The following is a 16,588-nucleotide window of genomic DNA, read 5'->3' as shown; positions in this document are numbered from 1 at the left end:
CCAAAGAGCCTTCTCCGCCCCCCACCTCCAACACCACAGACACACCATTCCCAGAGTTTTCAAGCAACTTCAGGAATTCCCGACCAAGGAAGTGTAGTGCAGAGGGTATGACCTGGACCCAGGAGCCAGACTCGCCTGGGTTCAAACGCCAGCGTATTTACTAGCTCTGTGATCTTGGGGAAGTTACTTGTTCCCTTTGTCATTCATATCATCACCTCTGAGGTGAGGATTAGGTAGTACTGGCTACCTCATGAGGTTGTTTCAGCACCAGCAGAATCAATTATGCGAGGTACTTAGAACAGCACTTGGCACATGGTAAGCGCTGGATGGGGCAGCCGTTACCAGGCAGTCCTGATGATGCAACAACCAGCATATCTTATGGTCTGAGAGTCGTGGTCCGAGTACCAGGCGGGGAGTCCTGAGGGGAGGACACAGGCCAGTCAGTGCCCTCATCTGAAAAATGAGGCTAATCCCCCACCTTGCGGGGTTGCTGTGAGGATTAAACGAGATGACAACTGTGTAGCGGTGTCCAGCCCTGAATGAAGAGAGAATTCTGCTTCCAGCCTGCCTGCCTACCTGCAGCTAGGACTTGCCAAACCTCCACAACTGGCAAGAGCCAATTCCTTAAAGTAAACCTCCTCTCATCCATGCTGCTGAATTGATGAACACACTGGGGAATGCTATTCAGCAGCAGAAAGGACTGAGCTACCAATAGAGGAAAGAACATGAATGACTCTCAAAGCATTATGCATTTGAAGCCAGACACAAAAGGCCACACACAGTGTGATTCCCTTTGTAGGACTTTTCAGAAGAGTCAAAACTATAGGAACAGAAAATAGATAAGTGATTGCCAGGGACCAGGGATGGTAGAAAGGGATGACCGGAGTGGGGGGGGGGGGGCGGGGAGAAAGAAAAGCAGATGGAAATTCGGGGGAGGAAATGAAAATCTCTGTTTTGCTTGCACTGGTGGTTTTCTATGATTCTATACATTGATCCAAACGCATCAAACTGAATACTTAAAAATGGTGAATTTTACTGAATGTAAATCATACCTTGATTTTTGAAAAAATAGCTGTTCTAAATATAGTAATTGTTATATAAGGAAATAAACTTAAGGGGGTTTAATAACTTTGTTCTAGTCATTTGTTGGGGAGGGGGAAATTTCCCCTCACCCCCTGCCCAAAGTCCTTTTGGTTGGTCTAATAACTAAGTTGACACAAGACCCATCAACAGGAGAACAGAATTTAATTCATACTCACAGAGGTCTCACAGAAACGGGATCCCCGCCCACCCCGTCCTAAAGTGACCAAAGCAGTTTGTTTATATATCATTCTTAGACAAAGGAACAATTATTTGTGAAGATTTAACAAAACAAAGAGGCTTGTACTTGGGATAACAGACTCATGAAGAAGTTTGCTTATACAGCTTTCTTCGCCTTGAATTCTCTAGCTTTGGTAGGAAGGATGCTTTCTATCCCCCTGTTTTATAGGGAGGATATCTTCACATGGGAGATTTATTTCGTGCTGTCAGAGAGAAAGAGGTGGGGTGGTCAGAGTGTTTTTTTAAAGTATTTTTCCTCACCGGCTATTTCTCAAGTAACTTTTTTTTTTTTTTTTTTTTTTTGCGGTACGCGGGCCTCTCACTGCTGTGGCCTCTCCCGTTGCAGAGCACAGTATCCGGATGCGCAGGCTCAGCGGCCATGGCTCACGGGCCCAGCTGCTCCGCGGCATGTGGGATCTTCCCGGACCGGGGCACGAACCCGCGTCCCCTGCATCGGCAGGCGGACTCTCAACCACTGCGCCACCAGGGAAGCCCTCAAGTAACTTTAATTCAAAATAATCACTGTGCTATTGAGGCCTATTTTGGGTGGCCTCACCTGGGCCCCGACACATTTATAGGTTGTCTGTGGCTCGTGTGGAGCTTTCATATCAGGTATCCCATTACTAGTGAATGACTATGCTCCAATAAATATAAACTTTAAACTCTTAAAAAGAGAACTGCAAATGGTTTGACTGTAGTAACGTCACTTTCCCAAGCATGACTTTTGATCGTGTCTGCAGAAGTGAAGAGCACGCAGGGCTGGTGGATACTTTGAGCAGCCACTCCCAAGGGAAGGCTGGAGGTGGATAAATGCTGTACATTCACGGCCTCAAGAAATGCAGCCAGAACAGTGGAAGCCAAGGATCTTTTTTGTTGATGTTCATTTGCTTTGGTTTTGATTCTGTGGGAGTGTGTTTAATATTAGGACTTACTGGAGTGGGGTGGGTCTGCACTTGTTTGCCAGCCTGTTGGTGTGTAGTCCTTTCCTGAAAGCTGCCAATCCCCAGTCCCCAAGAGGAGGGCGGCGTGAGAAATAGACGCTTACAGGGCCGTTGATCAGATGAAGTGTCCACTTGAGAGAACGTGTTGTCTGTCGCATACTTCTTCCAGAAGACTCCATACATTTGTTTAAAAAGATATAAAAGGGACTTCCCTGGCAGTCCGGTGGTTAAGAATCCACGCTTCCACTGCAGGGGGCACGAGTGTGATCCCTGGTTGGGGAACTAAGATCCCACATGCCGCGCGGCACAGCCAAAAATTAAAAAAAAAAAAAAAAAAAAGATATCACCAATTTAAATATTTTGAACAGGTAATATTAACATTCACATGGTTCTAAAACAGAAGGCACAAAAAGTTGATAAGTCTTTCACACTCTCTCCCAGCGGCTCAGTGTCTCCTTTTCTGAAGGCAACCTGTGTTACCTGTTTCTTGCGTTTTTTTCCTGAGATAGTTTATGCGTATATGTGCAAATAGATGTATCTCTATGTATATCCCCACAGATTGCTTCTGTACAAACTGTAGGACACTATACATACCCTTCTTCCCTTTGCTTTTCTTCAGTGAACCGTAATTGGCTTCACCCATCCCCTATTGATGGGCATTTAGATGCTGGTTATCTTCTGCTCTTAGAAATGATGTGGCAGCTACTGACCTTGTCCTGAGGTCTTACTGCACAGCATGGTTCTGTCTGTGGGACAGGTTTCTGTGAGTGGCACTGATGAGGCAGGGCATAATTACAGGGCAGGCCCTTGTAATTTTCAGAGCTGGAGCAGAACGGCTCTGCATGGAGCTTGCACTGGTGTACACTCTCCCGGCAGAGAGAGGGGGGCCTGGGAACACTGCCCTTTAAGCGCACTGTGACCAGTGCTATACCAGCCCCTCCCTCCTCCCTCTTTTCCTGGCCCTTCTTCCGAATTTATCCTGCCTTTCTCCATTCCTCGCCAGGAGTTCTCAGCAGTGGCTCTATTTGGCCTTTGTTCCTGTCCCCTTCGGCGTGGGTTCATAGAGTTTTCTCTTTTTCACCAGCTCTGGCCTGTGTCTAGTGCCAGCTTCCCGGGAGTCAGGGGGAAAAGCAAGGGGTGGCTGATGGGAGGTCAGTGGTGGGAGTCTCGACACATCTCCTCCCCTTCCTCACCCTCCCAAGGCGGCCTGGGACTTCGCATCTCACACCCAGTAGCCAGTGTGTTCTCACCTCCTGAGTGAGGGCTGGGCCTGCGCAGGGCTGATGCAGCCCCGGTCCTGCTCTTGGGTCCACACGCTCCATGGGGGCCCTGAGGGTGCGGAGTTACATGTCAGGTCACACAGAAAATCCTCTTTTTGTTCTCCAACAGCTGGAAGCATCACCCTGTGGGAAGAAAATCTCCACCAGGCAAACTCAGGCCTTTGTAGTTTATTGTCAGAAATCAGGGAAACTTGACATATGGTGGTAATTCTGAGCAGCTCTTATAAAACGAACACGTGTTCAGATTTTATTTAATCAATTAGTGAGGGAACCAGTAAGATGTTGCAACTGCTTCAAAAGAGAATGCAGAAAAGTACAAATATGCAGGTCTCGGGAAAGCGGAAATAAATTTGCTTATTAGGTATAAAACTGGCCAGTATACACTGAATCTGCTAGACACAGTTCGTTGGCATCACCCTCAGGGTTCTAAGACTTACAGACTTGTGAAATAGCTCAAAGACAAGGAAGATAACCCGGAGATGACCTGGAATTGCACTGTGCCTGAAATGGGGCACTTAGTCATCTCTGTCGCTTTCACCCACTTTATATTTTTAAATTCTTTTCCTTTTTAAAAATTATAGTAAAATATACATAACGCAAAACTTACTACTTTAACTGTGTTTAAGTGTTCAATGGAATTAAGTCCATTCACCTTTTTGTGCAACCACCAGCCCCATCTATCTCCAGAATTCATCTTCCTGACGGAAACTCAGTACCCCTTAAACACTTCCACCCCATACCCCCCTTGCCCTGGCAACCACAGCTCCACTTCCTGTCTCTATGACTTTGTCACCCGTTTAAAAATCTCCCAATTTTTCCTTCCCAAGAGCAGAGGCAGAGAATCACTTCACCATCTCTGTGACCCTGGCCTCCTTGAACCTTGGTTTCCTGTCTGTAAAATCAGCCTAACCCCTACCTCGGGGATTTGCTGTCAGGGTCAAATGAGGTCATCCATGCAGAGTGCTTGTACAGTGTAATAAGGATGTGGAACGAGCTCAGAGGAGGGTAGTTATTATCATAATCACTGTTTTCTCACTTGCATCCGTGGTCCTCAGAGGCACAGAAGTTCCCCTCGGTAGGTCAGCAGTGTTCAGTATTGACCACATGTATGATCACCTGGAGAGCCTTAAAAAGATACTGATGCCCAGGTTCTGATTTAACTGATGTGGGGTGTGGCCGGGCTTGTTTCAGAGCCCCCATGACTCTAACGAGCAGCCGGCTGGTTACCAGCTCACTGCTCCGGGCCTTCCTCCCGGGAGCCTGGAGCCCGGAGCCCCGTGTGTGGGACGGGGCAATGCTCTCTGCAGAGCGCTGCCAAGTCGGTGGTTAGGTGCCTGGAATTCATGGCGCTTTTTGTGGAACACCACGGAGTACTGATATTATCGATGCCGTAACACAAGCTAGAAACAAGTTCACCTGCAGGAGATCCACGTCTTGAGCGTGGGAAGGCAAATGCATGCTGTGAATTGTTGTGTGGCCCACCTGTGAGACGTGCGTGGCACGTTGCTGGGTTAATACTAGGAAAGTCTCAGTGAGGGTTCACTTAGGATGATGAGGGTGTTAAGCTAGTGTTTCCCGCCAAGGTAGGGGGCGCCCACCGGAGATGCTCCTTTGGGGGAGGGAGAAGGCAGTGTAAGAATTGGTGTCATGGGTCAGACTTAAGTCCCTGCCTGGGCCTGAGGGGGAGACGTGCTGTGACTGAGGAGAGCAAGCCTCGAAACGTCGAGGATGGACCCTTAACACTGACTCAAGCACCTCAGGAGAGGCAGCCGTCGCTGCTGTTGGAACGGGAGTCCGGGGTCAGCCCTGAGTCTCTCGGCTGCTTGCTCACGGCCTCTGGGGAAGTCTTGGGAGGGGTGCTTTGCTCTGCGGGGCCTCTTCTGTTGCCCTCTTGCTGTGTCTGCAGTGGTGTTCAGCGGGGGTGAAGGCAGGCCCTCTTTCCCCAGCTCCGGGCAGGCCTGCTGGGTGCGGTGGCCCAGAGGCCCAGTGCGTACCGGGGTGTTCACACAGCAAGTCAGCTGCATGTCCCATCCCTGGGTCTGTCTGTGCAGTGTATGCTCTGTTGCCTTAGCAGTCTGCGCTGAAAACGGAAGCCTCAAGCTGCACAGCTGACTTTTATAGCCCAGATTAATGTGCTGGTAACACCCCCTAAGTACCTGTGTCTTTCCTGAACGAAACGCATTGGAGGATCACTGGTTTCCAGGCCAGTAATCGTCCTGTTGTAAAACTTCCACGAAGTGTCATCACCTAATCCACGCTCTAGGGTTGCTATAAAATAAGGAAGCTAGAGAGGAAAGAAGCTTTAGAAGCTGCTGAGTTGCCCACTTGGGCCTCTGCTCAGATGCCAGTGCAGATGGTCTGTTGGTGGATTCTCTATTAGTTTTCTTCTTTCTCTTTTCTTACTCTTAAGCTGTAATGACTTCGGTTTCAGAAAATAAATGAAGCCAGGAACTTGTTTGGAGACTGAAAATTCTTTCTCAGCAGGCCTGTTGGTTTGTTTCCAGTGAGAGCTGGCTGTTGCATGTTTAAGTTGTTATAGACCAAGGATATAAACCAAGATGGGTGAGTAGGTGGTGACTATGCCTGGTCTTCTTTCAGCCTGTGTTTCCATCAAATAGAGCAACGTGTAAAGAATTCTACACCATGAGCAAGTGAAAACGCAAGGCTGATTCTACATCAATCAGTGTAATCCCCATATCAATAGCTGTCTTAGTCTGTTCAGGCTGCTGTAACATAATACCACAGACTAGGTGGGTAAACAGCAAACATTTATTTCTCACAGTTCTAGAAGCTGGGAAGTCCAAGATAAAGGTGCTGGCAGATTTGGTTCCTGTCTGTGGGACAGGTTTCTGTGAGTGGCACTGATGGGGCAGGGCATAATTACAGGGCAGGCCCTTGTAATTTTCAGAGCTGCAGAAGGCCCTCTTAGGGCCCTCTTCCTGGCTTACAGACAGCCACATTATTGCTGTGGAATATTAGTCAGCCTTAAAAAGGAATAGAATTCTGATACATGCTGTGACACGGATGAACCTTGAAAACATTATGCTAAGTGAAATAAGAGAGGCACAAAAGGACAAATATTGTATGATTCCACTTGTATAAGGCACCTAGAACACGCAAATTAATAGAGATGAAAAGTAGCGTGGGGGGAATGCCCTGGCAGTCCAGTGGTTAGGACTATGTGCTTTCACTGCCGAGGGCCCAGGTTTGATCCCTGGTCGGGGAACTAAGATCCCACATGCTATGTGGTGAGGCCAAAGTAATAAAAAAGAAAGAAAAGAAAAGTAGGATAGAAGTTAGCAGGGGCTGGGGGAGAGGGGAATTATTGTTTAATGGCTACAGAGTTTCTGTTTGGGATAATTAAAAGTTCTGGAATTGAATAATGGTGATGATTGCACAACATTGGAAATATACTTGATGCCACTGAATTATAAAGTAAAAAATGGTTAAAATGGTAAATTTTATGTTATGTATATTTAACCATAACAAAAAAAAAATTTTTAGTTCACCCAAGAAGCAGAAAACTTAAATAGTCTAATTACCATAGAAAAGATTAGAAATGTGATTAAAGATGCAACCTTTAAAAAAGCGCTAGAGCCAGATGGTTTCACAGCCCTGTTCTGTATTTTAACAAAAAACCAATTCCAATGTTGTTTAAACTATTGTAAAGCATAGAGCAAAATGGAAAGCTGGATTTGTGTTATGAAACCAGTGCAACCTTAATACCAAAACCAGGTAAATATAAATGAGAGTGAGAGAAATAATACAAGAACTATAGAGCAATCCCAATTATGAATTAGAAACAAAAATTCTTAATAACCTTACTTAATAAAATACAGCACATATCAGAATAGTACAATGTGACCAGGTAGAGTTTGATCCAGGAATGCAAGGATGGTTCCGTAATTCATTACACCAACAGATTAAAAGGGAAAAAACCCCACATGATTATATTAACAATTGCTGAAAAGGCAATGATTCCAATAAAAATCAGGAAATAAGAGAGGACAGCTCTTACCTCTCAACCATAGTTCATCAGGCATTGGACCACTGTGCTTTGCTCTGTCAATGTTTCAACGTATTGAAAATGTAGTCTAAGTAGCTACCTGTAAGGAGCATGGAGGCCATTAACTGATACCTTCTAACTTAGGAATAGATGTACTATAGGAACCAATGGGATTCTTTTTTTAAAAATTAATTAATTTATTTATTCAGCTGTGCCAGGTCTTAGTTGCGGCACGCGGGATCTGTTAGTTGTGGCACGCGAGATCTTTTAGTTGTGGCATGCGGGGTCTTTAGTTGTGGCATGTGGGATCTAGTTCCCTGTCCAGGCACCAGACCAAGGCCCCCTGCATTGGGAGCACGGAGTCTTAGCCACTGGACCGCCAGGGAAGTCCCTAACCAATGGGATTCTTTACAGCCAATTAAGTTGCTTGAAATATTTTGGTCCTTCTGGTTGGTGGACCTTTCTAGAAGCAAGCCCGACCCTAACAGTTTCTGTATCACCTGAAAAGGAATTTTCTTATTAATGAAGCCATTATGTTTGAATAATTGATTCCTAACCATACACATTTAAAATCATCTCTCCCAATTATTTATGATTAGTAGGCCCTCCCCAAAGTAAGACTTAGAGAAACATTATGAAGCTTTTTGGCACTGACCGTTTTAAAAGGAAGGACTGTTATTTTACAGGACAATCCCAGTAGCCCTGCCCGAGTATGATTGGACCGTTGACCCCCGCCAGCGCAGGAATTCTACATCTGCCCCCATTACATTTTGTCTTGTTAAAATTAGCCTGTCCTTCCAATCTGAGATTGTATTGGATCCTGATTTTTGTCATCCAGGGACTTTATTCCCTCGCTGTTTCTTGTCACCTACGGTCTGATTGAGATGTGATGTGTCACTCATTCAAGTAGGCAGGTAGACAAATCACATTTCCAAAAAGGAAAGAAAGTTCTGAAGTCTCTTTACACTATACATTTTTTTAAAATGTAAAGTTTTATTTTCTCACTTTCCTTTTATCCGTGGCACTTTTTCTTTGTCCATTTTCTCCCCTGAATATCTTGATAACTGTGTTTTCATTGAATCATAAGCCTGAGAAGGACTTTGAAGTTTTGGACCCAAATCGACACCATTCCAGGCAGTCGAAGCTCTGGGAATACTGTTTATGATCAGGGGACCCTGGGGACACCTAAGAAAGTTTGTGGGGAGCCTTGTAATACAATTTAAAACCGGAACAAGGGGCCAAGTGGCCAGGATTCCAGCTGTTATTTGTTCTGCCACAAATAAAACTTGAGCTCTTGAAAATCACTGACCCTCTGCTAGCCACTGACCCTCTGCTAGCCTTACTTATCCTCTCCAAATTAAATTCTCAGACCCTTTTCAATCCGAGTATTATATTGTTTCTAAAATATGTGCCACTCCTACTTTACTACTGTTACAGCTTTCTTGCTTCCTCTCTCTCTTTCCTATTTCCTTAATGCTGCAGGTAATACAGACAGACTTTACTCGCCTCAAAAGACTGCATGATCCTGACCTATTGTATTTCTCATGATCTGAAGAAAGGAAGTGTTGTCATTTTGAAATTATTACACTAATTTAGGTTATACCTAAATTCTTCTTGTTGAACTGTTTCCCTTCATGTGGGTCACATCTCTGCAACTGCCCTCCTTGTAACCACACCCAGTTAAGATGGCTCAATTGTTTTATTGCGTTGAGCTAATGAGTCTCAATTCCTTTAGCCTCCTTTTGCCCCGTGTGTCTGTGTGAGCTTGAGCAAAAGCGTATCATTTTGTTCCAGGAATGGCTAAGCACCCTTTCTTCTCCCTTCTCAGGTCCACTCTGTTAAGCACCCTTTCTTCTCCCTTCTCAGGTCCACTCTGTTAAGCACCCTTTCTTCTCCCTTCTCAGGTCCACTCTGTTAGACCAGGCAGCTTCCTTGAGGAGTCAGGGCTCAGCACCCATGGGGCAGGTGTTCATGGGGCGAGTGTTGTCAGTGTGAAAGGCCTGCCCTTTAGTAAGGAGGATCTGAGATACCTAAGCAGGAGAAAGCAGCTGTGACCCAGCTTCCAGGTCCCGACTGGAGTAATGAGTGACCAGGGTCACAGGCCAGGACTCTCGGGTACCATGGAGTCTGTAGGAAGAGAGAGTCTTTCCAGGCTTGTTTCGGTGGCTTGTGGTTCTCAGATTACCCCTGGTTCGCCTCCCTGGGGCTCCGCCCCTCCCGAGGGAGGTGTCTCCAGTGTAAATACCTTGGTCCACCTGGAGTGTCTGGTGAGAGGGATTAAGTGCCACATCTGAACACAGGGAGGAACAAAACACCTCCACTTTCTTTCAAGGTGTATTTTAAGCTGGTTACCTTTGGCTGGGCTCCCTTGTTGGTGGGAGATCTTTATCTGAACAGGAATTCTTCTCTAGGAATATTCCCTGACCGAGCCCCACCCCCTCCAGCTGGGAGTTAGGCTCTTCCAAACGAGTAGCAGGGACTTTTCATTCTGAGCGCCCTTTATGATCACCTGAGAGTGTAATTTACGGGTCACCTGCTGGAACGGGAGTCACTCTTTTGTTACCATGCAGCAGTTCTGCTGGAAATCGGGACCCGCAGGGCTCAACATGCCAGAACAAAGCAGCACCCAGACCAGAGCCCGGAGCTGTTGACAGTGAGGCCACTTTTTTGTAGTTGTTGCCTGGCTACGTCTCAAGGCCCTTTGCCATTCAGTTCCCTGGAAGTGAGTGTGCTCCAAGCCTCTGCCCCTCCCTGGTTGGATCAGGGAAATGTGCTCTCTGCAGGGTCCTGCACCCTCCCTCCCCTCGCTGTTCTCAGAAGGCCCATCCTGACCCCAGGGCAGGTTGGAGGGACCAGCACATTTAAAGCATGCAACGAGGGATTCGTAACCTCCGGCTGCACGTTAGAATCACCTGGAACTTAAAAAACACTCACTCCAAGACCCCACCCTAGGCTGATGGAATCTGGGGTTGAAATTTGAGATCTTAAAAATATTTTCAGGTGACTCTAATGTGGAACGGCATTGAAAACCGGTGGTTTATGTTAGTGGCTCTCAAAATGTGGTTCTATACTAGCAGCATCTGCTTCTCCTGGGAACTTGTTAGAAATGCAAATTCTCAGCCTCCACCCCAGACCTACAAAATCAGAAGCCCTGGAAGGGGGCCCAGATAGCTGTCTTTAACAAGCCTCTGCTGCCCAATAAAGTTTGAGGACCACTATTAATGGACAAGCAAGCTAGTTTCATGTGACCTGTGAATGTAACTGCAAAAGCACCAATAGAAAAGATGCAGTGGAAGAGATGGGGTAAAGACGATAATCCTTGTATGGGGTGGTGGAATCACAGATGATTTGCTTTCATTTTCCGAATTTTTAGTAGTGTCATTGTATCGTTTATATACTCTCTTACGATACAGAAAGTTCTGGGTTGAGGAGATGCAGTCTTTTAGTGTGTTGTACTGACAGCTGGGGACGAAAGCGTCATGAGGAATGTACCGAGAGGAATGACTCCTGCTGGAACGGTCCCCACTGGGCAGGTTTCACCTGAGGGCCTGTGGCTGCTCTGGGGAGGATTATTCCGGCCCCTCCTCAGCCCAGGTCACTCATTAGAATCACCTGGGGAGGATGTATAACCCCCCCCCTGCTGCCTGCGCCCCACAGAGCACTGAGTCAGCAACTCTGGAGGAAGGCCTCAGGCATCAGCACGGGTGGGCAGACACACAGACCGACCTCCCCAGGCGATTCAGATGTACAGTGAGAATGGACAGCCTCTCTCCTCATCTGGAGATTCTGAGGAAACCAGGTAATTTGCAAGCACCCTCAGGGGCGATCATCTGGGAGCCGCGGGAGTGTCCTGAGAGTGGAGCCCTCTGCCAGGGGAGTGTCTCCTCCCACAGGAAGCAGCTAGCAGGGAGTGTGGTGGGCCAGAGCATGCGAGCTGGGGTCAGATGGCTTAGGGGTGAATCCAGACTCGAGTTACCTGCTGCGTGACATTGAACTAGTGACTGTCTCTCTATGCTGCAGTTTTCTCATCTGTAAAATGGGCTTAATAATGCTGCCTACGTCCTAGGGTCGTTGGGAAGATTGAATGAGCTAATACATGTAAAACTCTTAAGATGTGCCTACCATGCCGTAAGCGTCCCATAAATGTTAGCTGCTGCTGGCCCTTGCTCTCATCCTTGTTGCTATTGGTCTTGCTGGGCTCACCAGGGCCTGGGTTGAGTTGGGTTAAACTGGTCTTTGAATTAGGCAGGGCCTAGGACAAACCAGTGCTTCAGAAACTTCTTCCCCTTATCATTCATGGTCCACAGTCTTTTCTCCTGTTCCCATGTCTTCCACTGGCCATTCCTAGGGGCGTGGAGGTTGAGACCGGTTGTACCCTTAAGTACAGGTCATTCAAAGACCCCTCTAAGGATCAGTTTTTATTTGCCCCCTCACACTTAGGGTGGTTTCAGCCTTCTGCGTTTGTCAGGCATGACCTTGGGGTATCCCTGTGTGCTGGGTGGGAGCAGCTACTCCCCTGAATGGCTCTACTTTTGTTGCTTTTCACTACAGAATGTTCTGGAAAACCAACCACATTTCTGGGTGGGTGGTGTGTGTGTGTGTGTGTGTGTGTGTGTGTGTGTGTGTGTGGTTGTGTTAGGAGAGCCCAGGGAACAGGAGTGGACAGCTTCAGGGTCAATGGGAAACCAGTTACTACCGCCTTTGCTACTTGCTGTAGTTTTACCAGATGCCAGAAAAGGAGCCAGACATGCAAGGGGGACACTGACCCTCCTCAGAGGAGCCCCTGTGTCACTGTTGCAGCGCTCAGATGCTCGTGAAGCCCCCAGGATGCCTACACCTCCTCTGAGGGGTTGAGACGTCTCCGAACCTGGAGGCTGCAGCCCGCCGGGCCCGCCTTGTCTCTGGTCAAGCGTGGAACTGTGGAATTTGCTCCAGTGACCCTGGGAGGCCCGGCCTGCCCTGTGGTTGAGGAGCGCCGGGATTGGTTTGAGGTGTAGTCCCGCACTCGGGGAGATCACGGCCTAGTGGGAAGGGCCCTCAGAACAGGACTGGTGGTTCCCTGAGGGGAGCCGAAGTGCTGTGGGTGTGGAGAAGGCAGCCGTGAACATTTCTTCTCGCAGAACTGGAGAAGGGTTTTATCAGTAAAGAAGCCCCTTCCAGAGAGACGTGGAGACGTGGGACCTTGTATTTCAAAACCCTCCAGCAAGGGCCCACCTGGCTATCCAGGTGACCCAAGGTCCAAGTCTTCTCCCAGGTCTGTGCCCTTGAAAACATCTCACTTGTCTCCGAGGCAACGGTGCAGGGGTGTCAGGGAGGAGAGGCAGCGGTTGGGGTGTCTTCAGGGGCGAGGCTGGGGACAGTTGGAGGGAAGGAAACCCGTGATGGATGGTGGGCTTTCCCTCACTTATCCTGTTTGAAGCCTGCGGGGTGAGTAGTGGAGACCGTTCCTGTTTCACAGATGAGGAAAGGGGCTTAGGAGAGTGTCCTGCACAAAATCTCACAGGTGTTACTAGTCAGAGCCGGGATTTGAACGAGGCTTGTCGGGCTCCAGTGCCTCTGGCCTCTCTTTTCTCCACAGAGGGGACTCTGCTGACCTTGGAGGGGGAAGCTGCCTCCAGCCCAGGGCCGCCTCGTTAGTAATCTGTAGTTTCTGAAGTGCCCTCCAGACGTGGCCTGGTTGGAACCACATCGGTGTTTCTTCTGATTCTTTGGTGTTCACTTGGGCAGACCCTTTCGCCTCCTTGGGCCTCAGCTTCCACACTGTAATATCTGGTTCCTGACAGGGATGTTCCCTGGGGCTCCCCTGACCTGTGGCACCAGCTACTCCTCGGCCTGTGGCCTCCTTCCCAGCCTCTCTCGGGGCAGCTTCTGCCCGCACGGTCTGCACTTTCCAGATGCTCAGAAGCTCTTGTGTCCCGCCATCCTGTCAGCCCTCCTCACAGCACACACGTCTTTCTCCTCACAAATGCAGTGGGCTTCCCCTTGTTTCAGGATGCTCTAGAAGCCTTGTGAAGGTCACTGATCCGATGACCTGGACGAGGACGCAGGACAGGTGGAGCCCGGGGCCACGCCCAGCGGGGGGGGAACCAGGCTCTCTGGCTCCATCTCATCAGCTGTGGACATTTCGTCGGAGGAGTCAAGGTTAAGCGGCCCGCGCTGAGCACAGTTGCCAGCCAAGGCAGGTCACGCTTTCATCTCATCTCAGACGTTGCCTTTTTATGAAGGCTTTTTATAGCCCACTTTCTTAGGACAAACTTTTTTCTTAATTAAGAATTCTAATTTTAAAGTGAGCTCTGACCTCTTTCTTTCCAGAATCATTCTGATGCTTTGATTGCATTTCGCGGGTTGAAGTTAAGATCCTTTATTGTCTGCCATCTTGTTTTCCTGCAAGGCTAGTTACCCACGGCAAACTGGCACTTGATCGAGATCATAAATGGGTTTATCCTGCTAGAATATCAGTAAAGGCCTTTGGGAAGTTTTACCAAGATGCGAGAGAGGACTCAGGCCGTGTGAGACCCTCATTCCCCTGGGAGTGTTTCAGCACAGGTGGGGCCGTGCATGGTTAAATGCTGTTTGGAGCTGGGGTGGGAACGTTTCTTCACCGTGAACTTGAGGGAGAAAGCAAAGGCAACATAATGGCTCCTTCAAGAGTTGGAGAATTAGGCGTTTGGCAAGGTCAGTTCTCTAGATGGAAACTGATTTACACTGAAGAGGATTATTCTGAGTGCGACCCTCAGTGTCACAGCTCAGGAGCCCGCTTGCAGGGAACGGTCATCTCTGACTCACCAGCAGGGCTGAGAAGCCCGCTCAGGTGCACAGGAGACGTGCACTCACGTGTGTTCTGGGAACAGCCACTGGGAACAACCTGGAACCCATCAGTGGGAGAATGAGTGAATGATGTGACGATATTTTTAAAAAACTCAAAAATATAATGTTGGACCCCCCCCCAAATTGCCAAATGACATTGTACAGTTTAATACCATTTATGTAAGGTTTGAAGACAAGCAAAACGATGTTCATCTATTATGCGTGGCTACAAACGTGTAGTAAAGTGTAATAAAAGGGACAGGAATGACGGATCCCAAATTGAGCGGTTACCTCGGGGTTGAGGGGAAATGAGATCTGGGAGGGGTTCACGAGGAATGGCTACAGTTTCTCTAATTTTTTCTTAAAGTGATTGGTGGCTGTGTACATTTTAAAATGTTCATATTTTTGAATGGCTGAAATACTTTGTAATTTAAAAATTTGTTTCTAAAGAGGGGAGAATGTGTTCTAACGGTTTGTCCATCAGTTTCAGTTTTGAGGAATTACTAACTAGACTTCTCTGGGGCTGATTAGCTTGACTCTTTGCTGCTCTCCCATCTCTTACCCCATCAGATTCACTGTGGCCACTTCACCATCCCTGACTATCAAACCAGTGGGGAAATAAGAGAAAACTTGAAAGCCCTCACTTTCCTACTTGCTGGTTGGATGAGCGGGGAGTGGAAATTATGCACTAAGGGAAGTCTCCACATTTTGAGCGTATTTTGTTCCTTGATCACAGTGCCAATAGCCAAGGTTAACCAAGACAAACTTGAATTCTGGATGAATCCATAAGAATCTCCTGCCAAACTGAACGGGGGGGGGGGGGGGGGGGGGGGGGCAGGGAGCGCTACTGTGCAAACCTTGCTCTAGGCTCCCCGCCCCCAGGGGAAGAGCGCGTGACGTCTTGTTCTGAAATCAGTGTTTGCTCTGCATTGACAGCATGGCCGGACCCCCTTGCATCTTGCTGCCAATAAGGGCCATCTTTCTGTGGTCCAGATCTTGCTGAAGGCTGGCTGCGACCTCGATGTCCAGGACGATGTGAGTAGAAGCCATCATTCTATCAGGGCGTGGTTGTCAAGGGGGCTTGTCTGCCTCAGATCCCACAACATGTAACTAGCTATGAGGGGAGGGAGGGGGCGGTAGGAGATGCTCTCCAGCACTTTGTAGCTTCATCTTGGTGGGAAGAACTTCCTCTTGAAGGTCTGCTGTGGGCCCCGTTCTCAGTAGCAAGGTCGAGTTTGGGAGTGTGAGCTGGTCTTTCCATCATGGTTCCTATCTAGTGGTAGTATTTCCTGTCTAGTATTATTCAAGTGCAGAGCCTCGAAGGGCATCTTGTCTGTGTCCTGTCTCAGTATGAAGGAGCACACCACACACACACACACACACACACACACACACACACACACACACACGAGTATGGGCAAGGCTTGCTGGAAATGTGTCATTGACCAAACTTATAACTGGAGAAAAGGTGAAGCTTAAAAACTTAATTTTTTTATCTTCTCGCCTTGATTTCTCTTATTCTGTATACATTCAGTTAAAAAGGACCTATTTAAAGAAACAACAGCACACTGATCTCATGGAATCTGAGAAAAAGGAGGCCTCCAGAAAGAGTTCACTCTGGTGCTCTGCCATGACTGAAACTCAGTCTCTGAGTTTCTTTAGTCAAATTTTCTAGAAAGAGATTCCAGTGGCTCTTTTGGAGTCAAGAATCCATTCCTGAGTAAATCAGCAGTGGCTGGCATGGGGTCACCTAGTGCATAGGGTGGCCCTGTTGGGTCTTTGAAGAGGGTGAACTCTCTAAGGAGGGGATGTAGAAAAGATTATGTAAATTGCCGTCCAGTGAGCTATTAGGAAAATATCCTAATGATAATCTGATTGGAAGCTATTTTCAGAGACTTTCAATTCTGTTTCTAACTCTAATTTGTATAGTAGGACTCAAAGGAGAAAGAACTTTTGTGAGGAACACAGAATCTTGGAGAGTTAGTATTTATAAACCCCTCCCAGATTCACCTGTGATCTCTGTGGTTACAGAACGTTATCAGATTTCAGACACTCAGGTGGGCTAGGGTGTGGGTTACCATAGCGCTTCGAGGTTTCTTTGAGTCTCTGTGTAATGTCCTAAAACTTGGCAAACACACCAGTTGAGAAGGACAGCATTCACAAAGAAATAACCAAGTATGTCATATACACGGGCATAAGGCTGTCAGTGTCATTCATAAATTTCTGGTTATGTT

At 47.7% G+C, this 16,588-nt stretch overlaps 1 protein-coding gene across 3 annotated transcripts in view; it reads left to right on the top strand.

Annotated features, from left to right (window-relative positions):
* The window catches only part of ANKRD6 (ankyrin repeat domain 6), a 218,659-nt gene that overhangs the window by 131,552 nt on the left and 70,519 nt on the right, over positions 1 to 16,588 (top strand). For all 3 annotated transcript variants that reach the window (XM_027090553.1, XM_027090543.1, XM_027090533.1), the window contains exon 3: positions 15,291 to 15,389. In XM_027090553.1, coding sequence (XP_026946354.1) covers positions 15,291 to 15,389 — 99 coding nt within the window. The remainder of the gene's footprint in view (positions 1 to 15,290; positions 15,390 to 16,588) is intronic.

This window comes from Aethalodelphis obliquidens, unplaced genomic scaffold (genome assembly GCF_003676395.1).
Source record: "Aethalodelphis obliquidens isolate GAN/ISIS:26980383/991018 unplaced genomic scaffold, ASM367639v1 scaffold3, whole genome shotgun sequence".
In the NCBI taxonomy this organism is placed as follows: domain Eukaryota; kingdom Metazoa; phylum Chordata; class Mammalia; order Artiodactyla; family Delphinidae; genus Aethalodelphis; species Aethalodelphis obliquidens.
This window is presented reverse-complemented; position numbering and strand designations above follow the sequence as displayed.